This window comes from Papaver somniferum, chromosome 1 (assembly GCF_003573695.1).
Source record: "Papaver somniferum cultivar HN1 chromosome 1, ASM357369v1, whole genome shotgun sequence".
NCBI classification, from domain to species: domain Eukaryota; kingdom Viridiplantae; phylum Streptophyta; class Magnoliopsida; order Ranunculales; family Papaveraceae; genus Papaver; species Papaver somniferum.
The window spans coordinates 19,598,963-19,621,310 of NC_039358.1; the positions used below are offsets into that span (position 1 = coordinate 19,598,963).

Below are 22,348 nucleotides of genomic sequence, written 5' to 3' on the forward strand. Positions count from 1 at the left end.
ATAGGCGTCAATTCTTGGCGGGTGGTTCGGGTGGTGGAATTCCTAGGGCGATGTAGGGATCGTATTTGATGAGCACCCTAACAATGTTAAAAAAAGCATGGAAGTCGAAAGGACGACCGCGGTGAGATGCTGGCCACATCGCTAGAGTTCTGGGTTCCACTTCATGTTCGGCTTCATCGTTGAGCTTATTTTTGTGATTCTCCGTTAGTTGAGCGACGAACTCCAATACATTACAACTAATTACCCTAAAATGATGCGCCAATCCGTGACAATCACGCCCATTAATGTTCATCGTTTCAGCAGCGAACATTTCAAAAACTTTCTCCCAGAACGTCGATTGTGATACATTCCTACCATTAGCAACATCAGCGACAACATGTTATGTTTGAAAAACGTAGGCATTGCAAATAGCCAAATCCTCTTGTTGAGTGTATCTAACACCACGAACTCTGGGAGGCATTTTTGTAGATGATTTGAGAGTGAAAAATGTGTAGAATGTGTGAATTTAGAGTTGAAATTAGGAGTATTTATGGAACTTAAAAATTATAGCCGTTAGATCACACGATTTCTCAGCCGTCCAGATTCAGCCGTTGGTGCTTTTGTGACAACGCTGGTGTTTGAAGTAAGCACGCGCCTTGGAAGGACAAGCGTTGGCGTTTTTGTATCACACACCAACGTTTTTGGCAAGCCTGCCCGTTCTTCCCTCAAGCGCGTGCTGGATGGTCCGATTCAATGTTCAAACCAACAAATTTGTTAATTTGAACATCCAATTTTCATGTTTGTTCATTCCATAATGGGAGCAAAATGAAGTTTGTTCATTCTATAGTAAATACTCTAACAACCACCGGTCCAATACTTTCTAACAACTACCGGCCCCCCGCACCGCCAAGAAGTAGGCGGCAGCAGCAGCAGAAATAAAGAGAGAGAGAGAAAAAAAAACATTTTTGATCGAAAACAAAATGGACGACGACAAGGAAAGATTTCTTATGGAGTTTGGGGAGTATTATGGATACCCTAATTCTCCCAAAAACATCGATCAAATTAGGTCTTCCGAATTCAAGAGATTGGAAGGTAAGTCAGTATTATTATTATCTTCATTTCTTCCCTTTTTTTTTTTTTTTAATTTTGTGTGTAATACTTAATCAACTACTGTTTGATTAGTTTTGTATTGAAATATTTTTTGCAGAACTTGTTTACTTGGATCATGCTGGAGCAACTTTATATTCCGAGTCCCAGATGGAAATGATCCTTAAAGATTTTACTACTAATGTTTATGGAAATCCTCGTATCCTTAACAAATTCTCATTTTATTTCAATTTTCTTAAAAAGTTCATTCAATTTAAGATTGAATCTTGTGTTCTATTAATACGATGTATGGATTTTAGTTGATTTTCCATGGAATTGTCATCCTTGATTTGCGTTAGATAGCCAAAGCGACACTAGCTCATCCGCTTCTGACTTAGTTAGGTCTGCTCGTCAACAGGTAAACCAAAATCAAACAGTATAAAAATAAATAAGTTCCATGCATTTAAGTTCTTTGGATTTTGATGTAAACTAGTGCCTTTCTAAATGAACACCTAAATGAAGATACTTTATTTATTGTTTTTTTTTTTTTTTTATAATGAATTTCAGGTCCTTGACTATTGTAATGCATCCCCTAAGGACTACAAATGCATATTCACTTCGGGAGCAACGGCCGCATTGAAACTAGTTGGTGAGGCATTTCCTTGGAGCAAAGAGAGCTGTTTTATGTACACAATGGAGAATCACAACAGTGTCCTTGGGATTAGAGAGTATCCTTTACAATAACTATAGTACATCTTATATTTGTAATTAAGGCATATACTTTTACAACTGTATCTGTCAGTATACTTTTCTCTTTTAAGCCTTTTGTTATCCCGTTGATACTTTTCATGAATCAAATGTAGAAGAGACTTCAAATGTTTCTGCTTTAATTTTGGATGAAGGAACGGTATTGGGGTATTATGGAATAATGAAGTAATTCTGAGTATTATGTGCCCCTCTTGCTAATGGAACCCCTGAAAGTCGGGGGAGTTCTACTAATCACCATACTGAGAATGTCAAGTCATGTTTGCCTATCATTTTTTTTAGATATGCTCTTGCTAAAGGTGCTGCTGCTTTGGCTGTGGATGTGGAAGAGATTGAGAATCAGAACGGTCATCCTAGAAATGATCTATCTTCGCTCAAGTTATCTCAGCGTTCTGCACAAAGAAGGAGCAGAACCGAAATTTTTGAAGATATCCCTACAGCAAATTCTTTAGGTATATGGATGTGCAGTGTGACAAACTTCCCTGAATCAGTCTACATTTAGTTTGGTTTTAACCTCTTAAAATGTTCATCATTAAATTGTTTCTACAAGACTGATATACAGGTTAGTGTATTTGAAGGTGGTAGATTGGTTTGGATATGGTGATTTTAGTAGTATTTACCATATCCGGCATGTCATTTTACCTGCAATATTCTGGTCGTTTAAATTTAGCTTAATAGATTAGCTAGAATTTGCCCTTTTGGTCTTCTTTTGAGAACTGTCTTGATTTAGCATTGTTAGTAGTAAAGTAACAGGGATCTGGGCACGATAAAAATCTCTGTCAAAAATTCTAAAAAAAGAACTTTTTTATCGTGATACACACCATACAACACATAGCAAAAAGGATTACTTCTAATGAGAGGACAAGAGGGAAACAAGCTGCGGCCCCAGATTATTACTATTGATAATTTTAATTACTTTAATTTATTTTAGCCGAGTCATATGATGTCATAACAGGTAGACTATTGTTTAATGAGGAACTATTACTGGATCTTCTCTTACCATAATTTTACAATGTTTTGCTGATGGCAGGTAGTGCATACAATCTATTTGCTTTTCCTTCGGAGTGCAATTTTTCTGGTATGAAATTTAGCCTAGACTTGGTGAAGCTTATGAAGGAAAATTCAGAAAGAGCTTTGGAAGGCTCACCATACTCCAGGTATACAACTTTGTCATGCAGACACCCTTTCTTTCTTTACCTTTTTAATTCCTCCCCTGATAAATTAGAATGTAAAAGAATTTCGACCTTATTTCGTGGTTATTTCCATCCAGCGACTTCGCTACCTTATTAGAGAGGCATCTACTCATACATCCATTTTTATCTTACCCCCCATTTCCCCCAAAAAAACCCAGCTGTAATTGTTGGGTAATAATTATAAGGTTTCTAAGATTTTAGTTATGTTCTCTAGATAATTTGGAAACAGAATCGTTTTGCAGAAAAAGTGTGGATAATGTCTTCAGTGTCCGTACTTTTCCTATTTGGGCATGAGAGCAGCTCAGATTCTTGAACTTTGAAAGTCTATTTTGTGTATACCTTATGTCAAGGTTGCATTGTTGCGTATAGACTTTCTTGGCATTAGGTGGCTTGTTTGCTTGTATCTTTATGCGATACTCAAACATACTTGTATATTTAAGCCGGCCCTTATTTCAATTGGTGTGGTTCAGTGGACAGTGGATGGTCTTGATTGATGCTGCCAAGGGATGTGCCACACAACCACCGGATTTAGCTAGATTTCCGGCTGACTTTGTTGCCATCTCATTTTATAAGGTAGTCAAACTTGTTTCTAGCTCTCTTAGGAAGTTTCAGTGGGCTGATCTAACACATCTACTCGTCCTTGTCTAGATATTTGGTTATCCAACAGGGCTCGGAGCTCTCGTTGTTCGTACAGGTAAAAACAGCTGCCTCTGACATGCTCTAATTCTTCTTAAACATATCTCCTTTGGTGGTATTTCCCTATTTTGTAATTGGATGCTTCGATAAACGCCTCCGTGATTTTTCACTTCGCATCTCCTTGATTGCTTTTGGATTAATTAAATTTGGTGAGATGTTATATAGATTTTCGTTCTTGTTCCATGTCTTACTCGTCGTGTTTTGCAACTCCCATTATCTATGAAAGCTCTAACTCTTGGGAGTTGGGGGAAGTTAGAGTTTGTAATAACAATCTCATAACCAGGAGGTCCGATTGTAGCAAGGAGTTGACAGAAATCCAACTATTAGATATAGTCGTGCAAGGATGCTGAAACATGAATGGACTAATACCTGGATCTGCATTCCCATTTTACCTCAACTGAACCAAATGTATCATAGATACACTTGCTTGGCTTATAAGAATTCACTATAGAGTAAACTATGTTGGCAATTTCTCCACTTTGGTTTCTACATCGGTTCACTTTGCATATGTTTCAGTATATTTTCTGACTTTAGCTGAGGTGTTGTGCTTGTTCGCCCACTACTTTCTATTCCTGTATATCTCTTGAACAATCAGTTTTTCTTGTTTGTTGGGTATTCCACCCCTTCATTTTGCTAATCCAATTAAGTTCATCTGGGAACCAGATGCAGCGAAGTTGCTGAAGAAGACATACTTCAGTGGAGGTGGGTTAATACCTTCCTACACAGCATTTAACACTCATCTCTCTCATCATTTTTTATTTTTAAAAATTTTTCCTACTTTTTTTCCCCCGCAGGCACAGTAGCTGCTTCCATTGCTGATATTGATTTTGTTAGGCGAAGGGAGGGTATTGAGGAATCCTTTGAGAATGGAACTATATCTTTCCTGAGCCTTGCTTCCCTCCATCACGGGTTTAGAATAATTAATAACCTTACTCTAAACGCCATAGACAGGTACGTTGTAGATTAAGTGAATCGTTGTGGTCTAACGTTAATTAAAATATGATGTACCTTCCTTCTCTATTAAAACTGTGCGACACTTTTGCACTATATGGACCACTTTAAATGTGACCCCTAAGAGGAACTAAATCAAATCCATACAGATTCTATTAGTGGGTGGTTGTTAAATTTCAACTTTCTGTATAAGAATTTGTTTAGCTGCAGCTCTTAGAGTTGCTTTCTAGATTTTACTGATATTATTTCTTAATTATAAATGTAATATCAATAATAACATTTTTTATTGACACTAGCGAAACTGAAACAGATTGAACTTGTAAAACAGAAAGATTTGTTGAAGTATGACATACATAAATGGGCCTATCAATTTCGAAAAATATGTTGTTGTTCTCTACTCAGGAAATGTCTCTTTTCCTTGATTGGGCCATTTGTTCTCTTCCTTCTTGTTTAACTTTTCTTCCGCATTGAAGTAACCGAGATGCATCTATCTGAAGCCTAAATATTGCCACTAGCCTTAAAACAATCATATCACTGTCTCACTGGTTCCACTGTTGCTGCTTTCTTAGATCATATATTGCGTATCACTATTTGTTGGTCTAAATAAGCACTGCTGTTTTTTTGTTTTTGTTTTTTTTGTTATTGAAGGCATACGTCATGTCTCATGTCTTACGTAAGAAAGAAGCTTTCGGCCTTGAGGCATGGAAATGGTGCTGTTGTTTGCACACTGTATGGAGATCTTACAAAGGTTAGTTTATTGCTGTTGGATCAACTTTACAGTAGTCAACTGTTTCCCACAATAGTGTCCGAAGACATCTTATTTAGAAATGCAGAAAGAATACGTAATACTGGAATACATATTCAACATTTAGCAAATTCCTTATTTTTATATAAAAACCTACATTATTGAAGGCAGTTAGTACCAAATAATTCTCACCGGTGAAGTTGGGTTGGTTAATCTACGATATTGGATCTGTATGAGGACTTAATAGCAGGAATCAGATGGTTAAATTTTAAAATCTTCAATAATTTTGAATTAGAGAAACCATGAACTGTGCATTGAGAGCCTGTGTTGAAAATTCTTGCTGCAGCATGTTGACTCCTAGCTTTCCAGATAGACAACATCATGTACAGAGATGTGTTGGTATACAGCATCTTCCATTTTGAGCACCCAAGTTATCCAGTTTTGTCAAGTAATGTCTTGAGAGACACTGGTATCTAACGCAACGAAGTAAGATGAGAAATCCTGGGAAAATGCATGGACTGGCTGCTGAAAGATATGATACAAGCCAAGGTCGTATGAAAGGCACCCCAAGCCCTTGAACTGCCAAAACTTTTTCTCTATTCCCATATGTGCCTTTTTTCTGCTTAACCACTACGTTGTCTGATCTAGCATGGTGTCAGTAGCCTCAATTGGGTTAATTAATATAAGTGGCAAACCTTTTAAACTTACTCTAGGCCCTTTCTCAAACATGTGATTGAGGCTGCTTAAAGTGGTCCAATAAGAATTCCCAGTCCTCTCTAAATACAGCTTTGCATTTTTGGAAGGATGCATCATGCATCAGTTAATCTCTTAATCGCTATCTACTCACCATCTTTTGATGGGAGAAATTTAGAGACTGTCTTTTTTTGACATTATGGATGCTCTATACCTAGAAGGTAGCATCATAACGAAATTCGTTCGTATGGCCTCTACAGCCACAGCTGGTGTAAGCTGTAGTTAATCTGATTTCTTTTTGTGTGTCTAGCTAGTTTAAGCCTCAAATTTTATTTGGAATTCTTCAATTTTTAGCAGCATGTAACTTCAGTAACTTTGGTATTCTGTCCAGCTCTTATATGTTGGGGTCTAATTTCGAACCCATCTATAACCACTATACCACACTCCAATCTGTGTTGAGGTATTTATTACTGTTCCTATGGGTGAGGGAAGTCTCTTCTCTTGCGACCTAAAATTCGCAACCTTTCTTCAGTCACCTATCTGTTCCTCATAATGTAATGCTTTCAAATGCCTAGATTAGTTTTGGTAATTTATCCAAGTTTCATATGGGTATTGTCGCTGCTCAATTTGTCTGACCAAAACTGAAAACGTTGTAGATATAGCGGAACAATCCCAAGATTCTGAGCTACCTGCAGTCCGATCTTAAATATTTTTTTGCATTTCTTGTTGTATGAATCTCTTGCATTCAATAATTTGGCTGTATAGGTTGGAGAAGGCTCTAATTTCTTGAATTTGTTTCATTAAGATGTCTTCCCGTGAATGGGGCCCTACTATATCCTTCAATTTCAGACGCCCCGATGGGTCGTGGCATGGATATCGTGAGGTGGAAAAATTGGCGTCTTTATCTGGAATTCAGCTAAGGGTACGTTTGATCTGTATATTATGTTAATTGAGCTACCGCTTCTTCTCTTGACGTGCAGTGTATTATATGTTGTATCATTGATAATCTACTCCCCTGCTTCTATATGTTTCTAAGCTTTCTATTACACTACCATGAAGCTGCAGTAGTGTTCCTGACACTATTGTTAGAAAAGTAGGCAGGCTTTTTACCAGATTATATCACCCAGGTCCTGGGAATGGCTAAAATTCTTGTTACATAAGTTGGCGTAGATAGATATCTTCGCAGGTGGTTTACAGTTAGTTCTCATCCCGCTTCCCGTCAAACGTGAGAGTGCAATAGGTCGCGGTGAGGAAATAAGTTGAAGGTGGTAAGGTACCTCCAACTGATTTTCCAAAGAAAAGCTGCTAGTATGTCTGTCTGCTAGTATGTCTGTAAAAATAAAAGTAGAATTCACAAGAAGTTGACCAAAAGCGTGGCCACTAGCTGGGCGACTTCCTTTTGAATGACTAACACTATTCTGTGGAAAAGGAAATTGCCTATTTTAACATTTGTATCATGGCTGGCTAACTATTGCTTCAAATGTTGGTTCAAAACTTCAATTTTGAGAGTTAAATCATTAGACGTCTGATTTAGTAGGTTACTGAGAGGGTGGTAATTTCTCATGTGTTAGGAGTTAGACGAATCTTCATTGAGTTGCATGGATAACATTATGATGCTAACTTGCTGACGTAACTGCTGGCAATTTTTCTGCAGACGGGATGCTTTTGCAACCCTGGCGCATGTGCAAAGTATCTTGGTTTATCTCATACGGATCTTTTTTCCAATTTTGAGGTATGTCATATTCATCATTGGTCTCCAGCTTTTGCTGTTAGAAATTGCTGTGAGATAAGCTTTGATTTCTGAGTTGAAGGATGTGATGCACGTTCTTATCAACAGAAGTCCTTTTAAAATTAGGCTGGTCATGTCTGCTGGGATGATAATGACATACTTAATGGAAAACCTGTGGGTGCTGTCAGAATTTCCTTCGGTTATATGTCGTCATTTGAAGATGCCAAGGTAAACTATTTCATTTACAATGTATGTCGGGCTTGACTCTACATATTTTAAGTTCAAAGTTTGTTTTATTTTCTTTTCATTTCTACATTGTTTTTTTCCCCAAGATTTTGGATTGTACGATACGAATAACCATCAGCATCAGGAAATACAGCTAAAGTATAGTTAAGATGCTTTGGATATACCACATGTTCTTTCTAAATGCCATATCTGGCATGCTGCTAAAACCAACTACAGTACTGTATTTTAATGAACACACGGATATTGTCTCCGAAATGTGAACAGGCTGGTTCTTTTTCAATTTCCATTTTAGTATGAGCTGGACTAGTTTTATTTCTGATAAGTAGGCCGGATATCTAAATTCAAGATATTTAAGGTCAATTTGCACTCTCCCGTCACTTCTCTACCTCCAAAAAGTGTAGACTTACTTCTTCGTCTTTCTTTTGCCCGAAAATTATTGATCACTTTTTTTTTTTTTTGCTTTCCATTTTTAATGGTTCCCGACCTCATTGGTTATCGTAATTAATTGATAGCTCGCTGATATCTGTTTCACAAAATTATCTTATGCAGAAATTCATCAGCTTCGTAGTAAATTCTTTTGTGCCGCTACCAAATTTAGCTGGAAAGGGTTATCTATGTAGCGGAGAGTCAACTCCTTTCTCAGGCAAAGGTGACTTCTCGGCTAGAATAATGTATAGCATTCCTTTTTGTTATGCGATCACATTTTCTATATGTCAAATGTTTTTTACTTGCCTGTTTTCCCCGAAGTTTCAAGAAATTGGTCCACTTAGGCAAATAATATGAATGTCAGATCCAACTCATGTACTCACGTCCTAGTACTTCACGTTGTAACCCAATACGTGCATATTAGATTATTCGTTCATAGGAATATTAAATATTTTAAGAATCCGAATGTCTGTTATCTACAAGTGTTCTAGGATCAGCATGACCAGCAATATACCAATCTGTTCACTGCTTGACTGGTTAAAGTCTTTCATAACTTATGAGCTTCCAAATGATGTGTGAGTTACCCACATTTAATTTTTAAGCCAGTAAACCACGACTGATAAATTGAGCTAAGGACATAAGTTGGCATGTAGTAGTTGAAGCAGCCTAGTTCTTTTTTGTAGCGTGTCTCCGTCAAATTGTGTTTGCAATAAAATTTTTAGGTGTTGAGTATTATGTGTAAGGCAATGCTTGGAAGCGGATGCGATACGGTCAGAGCAATCACGTTTATGAAAATAGAAGTGTGCACCACAGAGCATCATTCGTTTACTTATATTAAGCTTCCTATTTTGTCAATTGGTCATAGGGAATCATCTACTACTTCGCCTCCTGTTACCATTGTTACAGTTTGAAGGTTTTCTCACTTCTGATATCTTCGAGACAATCAAAATACATTACAGAGGTCGGACACCACAATTGTTAAGACTGCACTAAGCCACTAACAAGATCGCTTCATAAACATTTCTAAAATATAACCACACCACTCGAGGCTCAAAACACTGAAATAGTGTCATAAAACTCATAAATTTAATCTTCGTTTGTTAGATGGATGGCTGGAAAGTAAGGGGAATATGGATGTCTGGCGAGTAAGGGGAAAAACAGATTACATCAACAATCTTAGCTTAATTACTGGGGCGGTCACACATTTCTCTCAGTTGTTGTTGATCGCATATTTTGGCTATAAGCAATTTGATTTAATGGGCTTTTGTAGTTCCCAAATGGTCAATTGCAGATGCTACGCAACCTGCGCTAATTAGGGATAGGTCATCACGGTCTTTTGGCGAACTAGTATGATCATTTAAAAACTAATGAGTTATCCTTTAGAGGTGCAAATGCTAAATTCTTCATTTGTATCGTTTTCCCGTTACAGCCACCTAATGACTGCATGATGATTTTATTCACGCATAGATTCAACTTTGCTTCTTTTGTTAAGATTCAAATGCTTAGTTCATTTAGTCTACTCTTTTTCCTCCTTCCCCTTTGTTTTTTGTTTGTTTGTTTGTCTTCAGCAGCATCCTTAACCAAATGATGTTGTGTTCAATTTTTTGTTAGTTACATTTGGTTATTGCAATGAACTCTTCGGTCATGGATTAGAGAGTTGTTGTAAGATCACCTAAACTATCTTTTACTGCTTGTTCTTTTATCATACACTGTGAAGATATGCACTTATTAACATAAATTATTATTGTCTTATTTATTGGTTTTTAGAAGTTGGATACATCACATTCTATCTTGTGCTTACATCACACATCTCGATTGCAGATGTCCATCTGAAGGCCATTACTGTCTATCCGATAAAGTCATGTGCAGGATTTAGTGTTGATAGCTGGCCTCTAAGCAGTACAGGTATCCTTACTAGTCGTTGTGCATTGGCAGTCAATCATTTTATGTTAGACCTCACATGTTCTATTAGTTGACATAGTTTAAATTTTATACAAGAAAAACTGCACTGCTATGAGAATTCCTTGGAAGGACAAAATCAGCATGTATTTAGTCCTCTGAATCAAATTTCACGTGCCAAGTCAACTTTTAATTCCTCTATCATGCTGCAGTTACAGACTTCGTTTTGGAGTCCAGAGTCCTGACCAAACGTTTAGGAGGACAGCATGTAGGTCTCAGATGTCCTTAGTGGAACTAACCAATTTCAACAACTCTCAAAAAGTCAGTGGATCCTCATCCTCTCTATTTAATGTGAGTGGGAAAATTAGTAGTTAGTGCGACTACATGAGCTGGTGAAATTAGAAAGTCCTGTACATAGTGAGATTATCCCTGCAGCTGACCCAATTGAAGAAGTACTTTCTTTATTATCTCCAGATCCTGACCAAGAACCCGCTAAGTGATCAGCTGACATAGTTTCACATTTAGAACAAGTGAGTAGTTTTAGCCAGAGTTTTGGAGACATGGGTGAGTGCTTTGGGGGATTCGGCCAAAATTTAGGAGCTTACTGAATATTATTCTACAAAAATATGCTTGCTTAGATATCTTCATGACCTGGATATTTGTTCATTTGTGACACTGATATGATAAATAGTTCTTGGTGTGAATAAAATTCTGTAATACTAATGCCTACATATGCTTAATCTAATCTCTGAGCAGGACTGCAACATGATCGAGAATGGCTTCTTAGAAGTGCCAGTGGTGAAATTCTTACCCAAAAAAAGGTAAGTAAATGGTTGTATGTGAGTTCTTGTTTTTGATTGACCAAGTCATTTTCCTAAATGTTCAATTATTCGGTTTTGACATACTTTAAAGCAATGTAACTGTAGCATAAGATTAATTGGTAATTCTTTTTCATGGATTAGTATTTGATCGTGGATTGATGTTGTAACTTCCTCGAAAAATTAAAACTATTCAAGCAAGTTGAATGGGGGCTAGGATTAGGACAACTTTCTGAATAATCTACTCAAAAAATTTTTGTTTATGTATAGTTGGTACATTTAATGTGGTGAATTACCTTTGAATTTTAGTAATTTTGTTTAGATCATCTCTCTAATTCTACACTTGCTAACTTTTATGGGTGCAAGAATAGTTTTCTTTTTTAGAATAACTGTACCATTGCTAGATGGTGCCTAAAAGATAACTATGGGCTTGTTCCATTGAATTTTTCTTCTCGTTGATAAGTAAATGAACAATTGTTGCCTGATTGGATTGCCATAGTAGGGAGACTTAGCTCAGTCATCCAACAACGTATGATTGCACATGAGTCTTACAAGTTAATTTATGTCTTAAAATCCGAAACTTAGGCTAGAGGGCCATAATAATATTATCCAAAGTTTTCAGAAAACATTCTTTCTTTAAGGAAAATAACAGGACTATCTAGTTTACAAAACACATTTCAGATTGCATACCCATATTCATGAAGGATATGATATGCACATTTTGGTGTGCATACCAAATTAAAGGTCTGCACACTGAAATGGCATATCAAAATTTGTTATGTGGTCTTTTTACTGAAAACTGCATGACTCCAAGATTTGGTCCTTCAGCCTAATTACTTACTTTTAACTGGACTGTTTTCGTTGGATGAAATTTTCCTAATGTTTGACAGGTTCCAGAAATGTGTCTTATTAGTACATTCATTGATCTTGCTCAAGGAATTTTATACATGGAGTCACCGCGGTGTAACATCAAACTGCAGATCAATCTTGACCCTGCTTTGTCTGATGGAGTGAAAGGAGAAATGGATTTACAGTCTCAGAGGTTTGCAACTGCGTACTCCCCTTTAACTTAAACATCATTATTGTTTCCATGTTTGAGGTTTGATCTTAGATAATCCAAATGCTTTGTTGATATGCAAAGAAGTGTACGAGCACCTCTAAAATTACTAGGAGATGGGGTGACAGCTCACCAAGTTGTTTCAAACCCCTTTCGGTTAGAATGGCTCAAACCATCCTCTTAGACTTCAGGAAGTTTGAACCTATTTTAACAAATTGACAAGCTTATACAGCTGTTGAGATATGGCGTCTAAACCATTATGTCTGCATTCTCTAGATGTAAAAAATATATTTCCTGTGATTAACTGTCAATGGAAATCATCGTGTAGGATGCTAGATGTTTGAAGTAGTATGATATGAGCATCGAGAAGTGGACTTCAATTTTGTTTCTTTTGGAGACAGAAGCAGATAATTATGAGCCAAACACAAAACTTGCACGCTTAACTTGTTGATATCCGAACTTACCTTATGTTCTATTCTAGAGGAACATTGTTAATTAGGAACACTCACATCCTTGAGATAAGTTGCTTAAGGATCACATCCAAGAAGATGCTCACAATAACATAATCTGAATCCTGCAAGTAAAACTGAAACTTAAGGAAACAGGGTAGTAAATTAAACGTGTTATAACTAGATGGCAAATCAACTAAATGGTCCCGAGACTTCTCGTCCCATTCTATTCTAGATTTATTGACAGAATGTCCCACACCGATGAAGGTGTTGAAGCTACACTTCTTGCTAGATGAAAGTGCCGCAATTTTTTACAAGCTCTGAGGTTATTTCTAATGTAGCAAAGTTTGTTTGAGTAAGTTTCAGTGCTATAGTTTCACAAGATCTTTATATACCAAAAATGTTGAGAACTTTAAGCCTATGTTAATGAGAAACCCGAGCTTTTGGCTATTGGTGACCGGTAAAATGTTCTTGTCTGCCATACAAGTTGCTTTGCATAGTTCAGTTACTTCAGCTTATTGCATTTAAACTAAAATAAATACATAGTAATTAACTTAAATGTTGAAGCTGCCAATTAGTTAAGATAAACGAACTCTAATAAGCTACTTTCATCCATAACTAAGACTTAAATGTTGAAGCTTCATGAATTATTATTTTGATTATTTCAGTATATTGTTGATTTTGATTCTACATTAGATATGAAGTGCAGTGTTATGGCAAAGAAGTAGACCTTTGGTTTACAAAAGCCATTGCTCGGCCCTGTACTTTACTGAGATGCTTCCCTTTGGAAAATCCCTGTTTCATGGACGAGAGCCAAAGTTTAGGCATCTGCAGAGATGTCAAATGTAAATTGAACTTCGTCAATGAAGCACAATTCTTACTTGTATCGGAGGACAGTGTCTCTGAATTGAATAACAGGTTAATGTCAAGTACGTGAACCCTATGGTGGTACCTTCCCTCTCTTTTTTTTTTTTTTTTTTTTTTGTTCCGTATTGGTGTACTTTTTTAAAGTAAAAATAAAACAACAGTTGTCAAAAAGTATTGCCTAAACTATATCATTGTTGCATCTCTGTTCAAATAAACTGATAAGGACTCAACATGCTCTTAAGAATTTCCTCGGTGGACACCGCTAAAATATTTAATCTTCAGTATATCTTCCTTGCAGATGCTAACTAAGGTCTAAAAAATAAAATGTACATTTACTTGATTTTACCAATTTTTTGTTTTTGGATCCTGTTAAACCCACTTAATATAAATACAGTTGTTAATTGAATATATATATATCCAAACTTTGTTTTGCCTGCGCCAGATATACAGAAGGGAAATTGTGAACAGCCGGTTAATGTTGATCCAATGAGATTTCGTCCCAACCTTGTGATATCTGGTGCAGAACCATTTGCAGAGGACAACTGGAGAAGTCTTATTATTGGGAAGGCATACTTTACAGTAAGTTTTTTAAACAGTAGCAAACCTATTTGGCTTCTTTTCTGGCAGATGCAACCTTACTTAAGCTGTTTGCTTTGTTCTTCTTCAGTCACTAGGTGGTTGCAATCGTTGCCAGATGATCAATCTTGATCCAGTCACTGGACATGTGAAGAGATCGAAAGAACCTTTAGCAACTTTAGCTTCATTTAGGCGGTTAAAGGTCAGTCGAACAGCTCTTTCTCTTAATTTGGGATATGAAGAGAATCAAGTTTTGTGGTTTTTTATGTTTGTTTGTTTGTTTATAATTGCATGAAGACCCTATTAGACTTATGGAACGTTCAGTCAGAGTCAATTACATACAATGATCCAATTTTTTTAGGAAACTGCTTCCAAAATCTTAATTGACTTGGATGTCCATGTACCATTCTTCTGTGGGAGATTGTGTGGTGGCAAACCATCTGCATGAAAGACTGGAAGTAGTGAACCAGGTCAAACTCACCCAGTCTAATATGGTTAAAGGACTCCATTCAAAAAAAGGTTATACTGATAGATGGAATCCTGCACATGGATCCAAGATACTTTTGATGAAGTCATATTGAGAAAATGTGCTGCTGTGAATGGGCATGACCCGAAGATGCAAAATTTTATCCATTTTAGAGCCTGCTAAGTGGTCTTTGTAGTCTTCATATAATGAGATATTCAGCTGATACCAAATTAGCAAAGTAAGATGTGATTCTATGAATTAACACTGCATGTGACAACTGGGACATATAATAATTTATGTTGATTTCCACTGCATGCTTTGCTTGTCGGCTCAACATGAACTGGTGATTATGGGTGATAGCTTTCTAAGGCTAAAAACTATTGTGCAATACTAACTGTTAGTTTCTGGAAACAGGGAAAGATTTTCTTTGGAATCTTGTTAAGGTATGAAAACGGGGAGGCAGTGGTAGGACTGAAAGATAACGAAGATGTGACACCACAGATTCAAGTCGGACAAAGGGTATATCCTGAATCTAGGGTGGAATGATTAACAGTGAGGTTAAACCAGGCCGACAGAAACCTGAAGGATTTTTTGACCATCAGTCCTTCAACCTGCTGCTTCTTTGTTCGGCGGGAGAGAACGGAACTTGGATATATCATGCTGATGAAGTATTTCATGAACTGTGTACTATTACCAGTTTGTGCTAATAATGATATGGGGATGTAATTATGTATGCTGGTATAGAAGGTTATATTTATCTTTTCCTTTTTTTTTCTCGTCATAAATGCATTTAGAATGTGCAAGTTGTATATTTGATTGGAACATATTTGCATTTAGCTCGAATGCTTTAATTCAGCTAGCTTCTGCTGAACTTCACTACGACCAGCGTTCAAGTCATTGAAATCTTTCGTACCGTTGGTGTTCAAGTCTCGTGTCTAAGATATTAATATTACCAGGTTCTTGTAGTAATGTAAATCTAGGATTTATGTTGTTTGCACTGGAAAAAGCTGCTGGTTCCTATACCCGAGTGTCTCCACAGTCCACTCACCTCGGCATTAGGTCTCAGTAGTCTAGGGCCGAGAATTTCAGGACAGCCCCTACAAAACTGGCGATGAAGATTTTTTAAAATCTTTTTATACCAAACAAGTTTAGAATCTTTCTATACCAACAAGATACCTTCACGACTGCATCTGCATCCTTCTTTATTCATTCTAGTTCGAGCCAAAATTTCCGACATATAAGTAACCACCTGTTAGGGCAATGACAGCTTATCACATGTTTATCAAATCCTAGAACTAACGCCAGATATTGCGAGTTCAAATAGTACAAATGGACACAGACGGTCAACCACTATCATTTAACCCATGAGACCGCAAAAGATACTCTCTTTGTTTGAGACCACCTTCAGTCTCACAATATCAACCGCAGAGAAGTGAGTAAGTAAAAAATTAAATAAAAAAATTAAGTAAGAACTACTAAGCAGAGTTAAAATATCTTCACTTGCTTTCTTCGCGGTCTTAGTTTGTAGAACAACTACCTGCACATGGATAGAGAGCTCCTAACCATTAGACAAAGTTGCATGAGAAACTATACGTAAATCAGGAGGTGAGAGTGCGAGAACCTTGTTGTAATCTAGCTCAAACTTCAAAAATTCATCATCACAGTTCTCCACCATACTGGCTAAACTCTTAAGGTTGCTGACGGGATTACCATTGAAAGCAAGAACCTATAAACAAGTTTGCATAAGATAAAATCTGAGCTGCAAGGAGTACTGATGTTATACAAAAAATTGCAGTCACTAGTGTCCTGACCTGAGTGTGGTTGATCCCCTCGTACCCAATATTAATGTCCGCCGCAAGCACCTATACATTTGCGAATGGGAAAAGAACAATTTATTGATTCAGTGTCCCTAAGTCTTAAAGTACAGCGCAAGGAAAAATAGTTGAAATTTAGATTGAAAAAAAGAGTAACAAACCTGGGAGATCACAACAAGCTGTTCGTCTTCTGATTGTGACATCCCATTTAAGCACTTGCCCAACAGTTTCATAACTACGTTAGGTTGGATATTTTTCTGTACAAAAGAAAATGAAGTTAATTATTATCTCGTTCATAGAGGCATATCAATGAAACCATAAAGTCGAGTTACCACCTCGGAATGGAGAAATGGAAGGGATACAACTGTAAAGACAAAGCCAACAACAATGTAATATGAAGGAGCTTCATTACTAGAGGTTTCGAACCCAAGAGTTGGGAAACCTGGCGTGCAACAATTTGGTTAGACTTTAGGAGTAATTCATAGAAGTCCAAAGAAATGATCCGGACTAGAGGTTTTTAGTAAAATCTCCTGTGTATTCCTCTTTCTTCTCATAATCTTCGATGAAGTGCATAACAACGGCAGTTGGAATAACATAACCCATATTCTCTACATCCTCGCCTTTACTGGTCTGAAATGCGACTCCCACACACTTGCCCGTATCACTGAACGTAGGGCCTCCGGAGTTTCCTGAGTTTATAGCTGCATCAATCTGTAGAAGCAACCGGAATTAAGTAAGATTCCGCTGAATATAGGCTAGAAAACGATCCCAAGTCATTTGATTACCTGTAATCCCAGTAACTCAGTGGAACCTTGTTTATAGGGGAAGATCTCTATGCGCGAAACAACACCACTTGTGACAGAAATTGTATCTCCTCCAATCGGGTAGCCAACAACAGTGACTGCATCTTGAAGAGCAGGCAACGGCCCAAATTCTATTGGCGAGACACCTTCCCAGAACTCATCATCTTCTACTGTCAGCATAGCTGTTGTTTTAAGATAAGTAAAAATCCTGAGCATCATAAATTAAGCTCAGGAAATTCAATTAAAACAAGTGTAATGTGTGGGGGAGAGTAGTACCTATATCACACTCGTTCCCGATAGCCAACACTTTGGCCAAGTACTTGACGTCAGACCCACGCTTTTTGAGCTTCACCTGAGTATAATGCTCCACAGAGTGAACATTTGTCAGTACCTTTCGCCCGCTTATTATAAACCCACTACTAGTTGAGGCATGTTGTTGCACTCGTTGCCATGGGAGTGAATAATTTGGTGCAGAATGAGCACAGAACACCTTGACAACTGCATCCTCCCTTGCAGCAGGATTGCTGTTAGTGGCTTCAGATACAACATGGCCATTGTTTTCTGTAAGCATACAAGTCTTTCTGTTTTTGGTGATTGGTTCGATAGACTTGAGCATTCTTCCTGTGTCAACGTTAACTTTCTCAGCCATGGATACTGATGAGGTGGTAATGATTTTTTTTTTTTCTTTTTCTTTAGGTGGTACTGAATATCTTGTTGTGTAATCAAAGAGCCCTTCAAGTGTTTTCGCTTCTTCTTTCGGTAGCCAATCTGAAGTTATTGCTTGTGTTGTTTGGTTTTTTGCAGTGTTGTCAGTTCATCACAATTTATAGGTTTAGAGTTGTCCCCTTGAAGAATAAATTGTGTCAAGATAGGAGAGTTGGAAAGACGCATTTTACGCGAAATGGTTGAAAAGGGTCGGTCAGTATTCTGTTTCGTTTTAAGTATTCCATAAAGACTCCATGGACGGAGTCCCCTCATTTGTCAGGTTAAGCTTGGTTAAAGATAAAGTAGAACTTTAAGATATCAGTAGTTTAGTCATTAGTGGCTCATTAATCCTTAATTTTCTTTTTAGAAACTTCTAATTTGACATGAGTTATGCATGTGGCAGGCAAATAAAAAGATGCCAAAGTGTCCCCTGGCCCTGGTTGATGCCCAAGGCCTCAGGTGCCAGGCTTTTTCTGTTATTATCAATCTATTGTAATATAGTAATCATTAATCTTTAATCAAATAATCAAGGACTTCAAGTCACTTGATCAAGTTATTTCTGAAGAGGGTCAATGTTGTTGCGCAGGAACTGCTGCTGATTTTAGCACTCATTCGAATCGGAAAAACATTACTCCCACATAAAATAGGAAACAGCGACTCTACCCAAAATTCGTGCTTAATGTGTAAACAACTTTTGGCACCAGCAAAAGATTCACACAGCCATTTGATAGGCACAAAGCAAACTATTCTTTCGCCTTTAACTAAAAGAATACTGTGTGCTTGCACCGTTTCCAAGAGGCATACGCCTGTTTTTGGAGGGCTTTCTCTTTGTTTTATTTTTTAAAAGAAACCCAACTCAACAATAGTTTAATCAAAATTTCTATCTCATTTTCCTTGTTTCTTCGTTACCGTCCAAGAGCTTAAGCTTAATCTGGTCAGTGTCAAGACGGGAAAGTCGCATTTCTTTGTGCTGCATTGTGTTTATACTAAGTTTCTGGATCCTTTTTACATAAAGAAATCCAGCGAATCAAGCCGGTACGTAAAGAAATCCAGACATCTACTAACGTGCAGAATTGGCCATCTTCTTGGATGGACACTGCCTCCAGTTTCCGAGGCGACTCTTTACAAGAAAAAGAGAAGTTAAAGTCATCATTTACCTCCCTTACTCATCACATTATGCATCTGTCATTGAATTATCGCAGAAAAAATAAACGATGACTTTAACTTCTCTTTTTCTTGTAAAGAATAATTACAGAAAAAGAATAATATGATCAGTCCAGGCGGCCAGACGCTTCAATAGCGAATTAAGCGATTAAGTTATGACTGGTGATACTTATCGGACAATATGAAGTTCACATTCGCCTCCAGCATAATTTACCGACCAGGAAAACGGATGCGTCTAGACCGGAGCGGACTATGTCTCTGGAGCTCTGACAAACGTCTATAAAGGATTGTCATCTTCATCTTAACAGTGGACTTCCAAGTGGGTTGCTCGTGATGCTAGGTGCAAAAGGGTATAGCTGGCAATAAAGAGACCCCAAGAAACACAATGCATTAATTGGCTACTGGATTGGTGTTGGGTTAATCATCATCACATGCTTGAACAACTGCTCAAGTGCAATATCGACAGCATCTTGATAATTTTTATCTTTACCACTAGTTGCATTAGGGTGAGTGTATGTAATTCTAGGGATCATATCAATAACGGCACTCCTCATCTTCTCAACTTTTGCTTTTGGAATTTTCATCAGTTCCTCCTCTATTTGTTTCCACTTCTTCTCGGGTATGTAAACCGAATACTCGTTCGGATCTTTCGGTAAATACCATTCGTACTGAGTGTAGGCCGTGTGCGGAGAGAAGAAGACTGGTATACAACCAGCTAGTATCGAGTCGAATGTAGATCGCCGGGTGAACGAGTCACCTGGAGCCTGCATGCAAAATCTGGAGACGCTCATTACTTTAAGTACTTCTCTTGGATTATGACATTTACTCGCTCCGACTCTGCCGCATTTCAACATTTTGCACCGACGTGACTCGCTGCATTGTCGAAGTATTTCGTCTCGGATAGCTGCTTTCTCGACTCCTGTTCGTGGAGCGTCTACGAAAGAGAACAAGTGAGGCCTGTCCATGGACCTCATTTTGTTTTGCCATTTAACCATCTCGGCCGATGTGGAGGGATGAAAGTAAGATGGGAATGGAATCCCATGTTGGTTGGTGCCCTGCCAAGGGTGTCTTTCCACTGTGAGCACAGACATGTTCTTGACATGAGGTAGTTTTAAAAGCGAATTGGCTCCAAAATCAGACCCGGAATCCGTCCTCATGAAATCCCAAGCAGTCCTTCCCAGTGCCAAGAAATGATCCTTGCCTTGATTCCTCTGCCACCATGGCTGCTGATTCAGATATTCTACCAACTCGACCGCCAATTCATCACGCTTTGCCAAGTCAGATTCTCGAAACTTACTAGACGCGTGAAGGCCACCGTAGAACGGCACGTAAAACAATGTCGCAGAGTTCTCACTGGGTTCCCATGTTCGGCACGGATGGTTCACTATACGTGCATGGAAGATCATCTCCGCTATGAATTGGTGAGTCGCGAACAAACTGAAGGTACTTCCACCTTCGCCGTTCATATTATCACCGCCAAAGCCGCCATCGTCCTCCATGTGGAGGAGTGGTTGGCCTAAACCGTTGTTAGTGACGTGAGGACACATGTCGGTGTACACATTGAGGTGCTGAGTCCTCCGCCATCGGAAGAAACAGAACTACGGCCGGCAATGGCACTTGCCTAAATGTGAAATTTCGAAAACATTTGTGCAGTTGATATTGGCTGTTCACATGTTATTTTAATTGTGGTCATGGATATTTGTCATAACGTAGCCGATTGCAGTATATTTCCATTCGATATCCAACACTTGTAACTTGCTGAAGCAGCGACTTATTAGTTCGGAACGTACTTGTTTGTCAATTGTATAACTAAACGTTAATAATCCAACTGGTCTCAATTGCTTTTTAGTTAAATTACTATTTTGAACCATTTTGTGGAACAGTAGATTCCTCCCAGCAGGCCCAACAGGGGAGTTGTAATAGAACGATTGTTCGGGGACTACTCAAAAAAAGGTGGGGACTACTTTGTGAATAAGGGGTGTTCTAAAAAATTAGGGAAAACTAATCTGTTCTTATTCTAATTAAGGTTATAACTAACCCTAATAACCCACTAATCTAATCCACTACCCACTAATCTAACCCACTAATTAAAATCTTAATAAAAACTTAAAATCAGTTTCAAAACTGATTATTCTTTTCTTCTTCATCTTCTTCTTCTTCTTCTCCTCTTTTCCTCTTCTTCGTCAACATCGACATTAATCGTCGATTCGAAAAAATTTCATCGTCGATTAATCAATCTTCATAAGCAATGCGTGCCAAGCAAACACCCAGACTTCCAGGATTGAGTCCGGGACTCCCACAGATAGTGAATCTCCCAAAACAATTGCTACTTCAAAAAGAACTTGAACCACCGTTCAGAGGCAAAATCAATCATCCAACAGCAACCAAGAAGTCCGATTCAAGTGAAATGCAAATCCGCGGGTAATTTCCTTCATACCCATTCTTTTCAATTTGTTATTTGTTGAAGAAATCGATTAGAAATCATCAAAACCCATTGAAAATGGTAGTTACAGTAGACATTTTGGCTAGGAGAATTTTTTGTGTAACCCTAGAATTGCTAACCGAACTCCAAAAATAAGAACAGTTCGGTGTGCTCGCAAAAAATTGAAAAATATCTGGTGACCGAACTACAAAGTTTGGTCTACTCGAAAAAAAATCTCTCATCAACGAACTCAATTTTTCCTTTGAAAGAATGAGTTCGGTTTGGTCGATAATTTTTATGGATAACCGAACAGTTGAAATATGTAGTTCGGTATGCTCGCAAGAAAAACTCTCGTAACCGAACTAAATTTTTCAAAAGTTAAGAATGAGTTCGGTTTTGTCGATAATTTTTATGGCTAACCGAACTGTTGAAATATGTAGTTCGGTGTGCTCGCAAAAAAAAAAATCTCGTAACCGAATTAAATTTTTCAAAAGTTAAGAATGAGTTCAATTTTGTCAGTAATTTTTATGGCTAACCGAAGTGTTGAAATTTGCAGTTCGGTTACGATGCAAAAATTTTTTTGGTAACCGAACTATAGTCTGCTAACTTAGGTGTCGTGTTTACTTTATTCTTTAGTTTTATTTGATTTGATAACACAATATTCTCTTATGTTTAGCTAATACTTTGGTTTTTGTTCATTAGGAACAAAGGAAAAAGATTGAGACTACAACTAGATGAGGATTTGAAAACTCCCACCCCTTGTGGAACAAAACATTTAAATTTACGAAAACGTGGTGCC

The 22,348-nt window shown here is 37.7% G+C and overlaps 3 protein-coding genes across 5 annotated transcripts; 1 reads left to right on the top strand and 2 right to left on the bottom strand.

Annotated features, from left to right (window-relative positions):
- Nucleotides 1-888: 888 nt before the first annotated feature.
- Nucleotides 889-15,553, top strand: LOC113280759 (molybdenum cofactor sulfurase). Of its 3 annotated transcripts, none has more exons than XR_003325752.1 (22): nucleotides 889-1,071; nucleotides 1,187-1,285; nucleotides 1,425-1,483; nucleotides 1,633-1,793; nucleotides 2,113-2,282; nucleotides 2,861-2,987; nucleotides 3,494-3,596; nucleotides 3,672-3,717; nucleotides 4,383-4,421; nucleotides 4,514-4,670; nucleotides 5,319-5,418; nucleotides 6,914-7,030; nucleotides 7,763-7,840; nucleotides 7,964-8,065; nucleotides 8,633-8,732; nucleotides 10,331-10,414; nucleotides 11,165-11,229; nucleotides 12,117-12,268; nucleotides 13,429-13,650; nucleotides 14,042-14,178; nucleotides 14,267-14,377; nucleotides 15,056-15,098. XR_003325752.1 is itself a non-coding variant. In XM_026529347.1 (22 exons), the coding sequence occupies exons 1-22, from the start codon at nucleotides 960-962 to the stop codon at nucleotides 15,185-15,187; spliced, it is 2,484 nt and encodes an 827-aa protein (XP_026385132.1). In that variant the 5' UTR covers nucleotides 894-959; the 3' UTR covers nucleotides 15,188-15,553. The 3 variants fall into 3 exon arrangements, 2 of the variants coding, with proteins under 2 accessions (XP_026385139.1, XP_026385132.1); XM_026529347.1 differs by having other exon boundaries at nucleotides 894-1,071; nucleotides 13,429-13,661; nucleotides 15,056-15,553; XM_026529354.1 differs by lacking the exons at nucleotides 14,267-14,377; nucleotides 15,056-15,098 and having other exon boundaries at nucleotides 13,429-13,680.
- Nucleotides 15,554-15,998: 445 nt separating this feature from the next.
- LOC113357115 (protease Do-like 9) lies at nucleotides 15,999-17,907 on the bottom strand. The gene is made up of 8 exons (XM_026600433.1): nucleotides 17,535-17,907; nucleotides 17,241-17,440; nucleotides 16,964-17,166; nucleotides 16,788-16,866; nucleotides 16,617-16,712; nucleotides 16,453-16,503; nucleotides 16,263-16,367; nucleotides 15,999-16,178 (listed from the first exon to the last, which is right to left on the bottom strand). The coding sequence occupies exons 1-8, from the start codon at nucleotides 17,905-17,907 to the stop codon at nucleotides 15,999-16,001; spliced, it is 1,287 nt and encodes a 428-aa protein (XP_026456218.1).
- Nucleotides 17,908-19,525: 1,618 nt separating this feature from the next.
- LOC113357181 (probable xyloglucan galactosyltransferase GT17) lies at nucleotides 19,526-20,998 on the bottom strand. Its single transcript, XM_026600542.1, has 2 exons — nucleotides 20,918-20,998; nucleotides 19,526-20,725 (listed from the first exon to the last, which is right to left on the bottom strand). The coding sequence occupies exons 1-2, from the start codon at nucleotides 20,996-20,998 to the stop codon at nucleotides 19,526-19,528; spliced, it is 1,281 nt and encodes a 426-aa protein (XP_026456327.1).
- Between the last annotated feature and the right edge of the window lie 1,350 nt (nucleotides 20,999-22,348).

Coding starts and splice junctions, on each gene's coding strand:
- LOC113280759 (XM_026529347.1), top strand. CDS start 960: ATGGACGACGACAAGGAAAGATTTCTTATGGAGTTTGGGGAGTATTAT. Junction 4,422..4,513: donor GAAGACATACTTCAGTGGAG/GTGGGTTAATAC, acceptor TTTCCCCCGCAG/GCACAGTAGCTGCTTCCATT. Junction 5,419..6,913: donor TGTATGGAGATCTTACAAAG/GTTAGTTTATTG, acceptor TGTTTCATTAAG/ATGTCTTCCCGTGAATGGGG.
- LOC113357115 (XM_026600433.1), bottom strand. CDS start 17,907: ATGGCTGAGAAAGTTAACGTTGACACAGGAAGAATGCTCAAGTCTATC. Junction 17,167..17,240: donor CTGAGTTACTGGGATTACAG/GTAATCAAATGA, acceptor TTGCTTCTACAG/ATTGATGCAGCTATAAACTC. Junction 16,504..16,616: donor AGCTTGTTGTGATCTCCCAG/GTTTGTTACTCT, acceptor GCAAATGTATAG/GTGCTTGCGGCGGACATTAA.
- LOC113357181 (XM_026600542.1), bottom strand. CDS start 20,998: ATGGTTCAAAATAGTAATTTAACTAAAAAGCAATTGAGACCAGTTGGA. Junction 20,726..20,917: donor GTTATACAATTGACAAACAA/GTACGTTCCGAA, acceptor TGCCGGCCGTAG/TTCTGTTTCTTCCGATGGCG.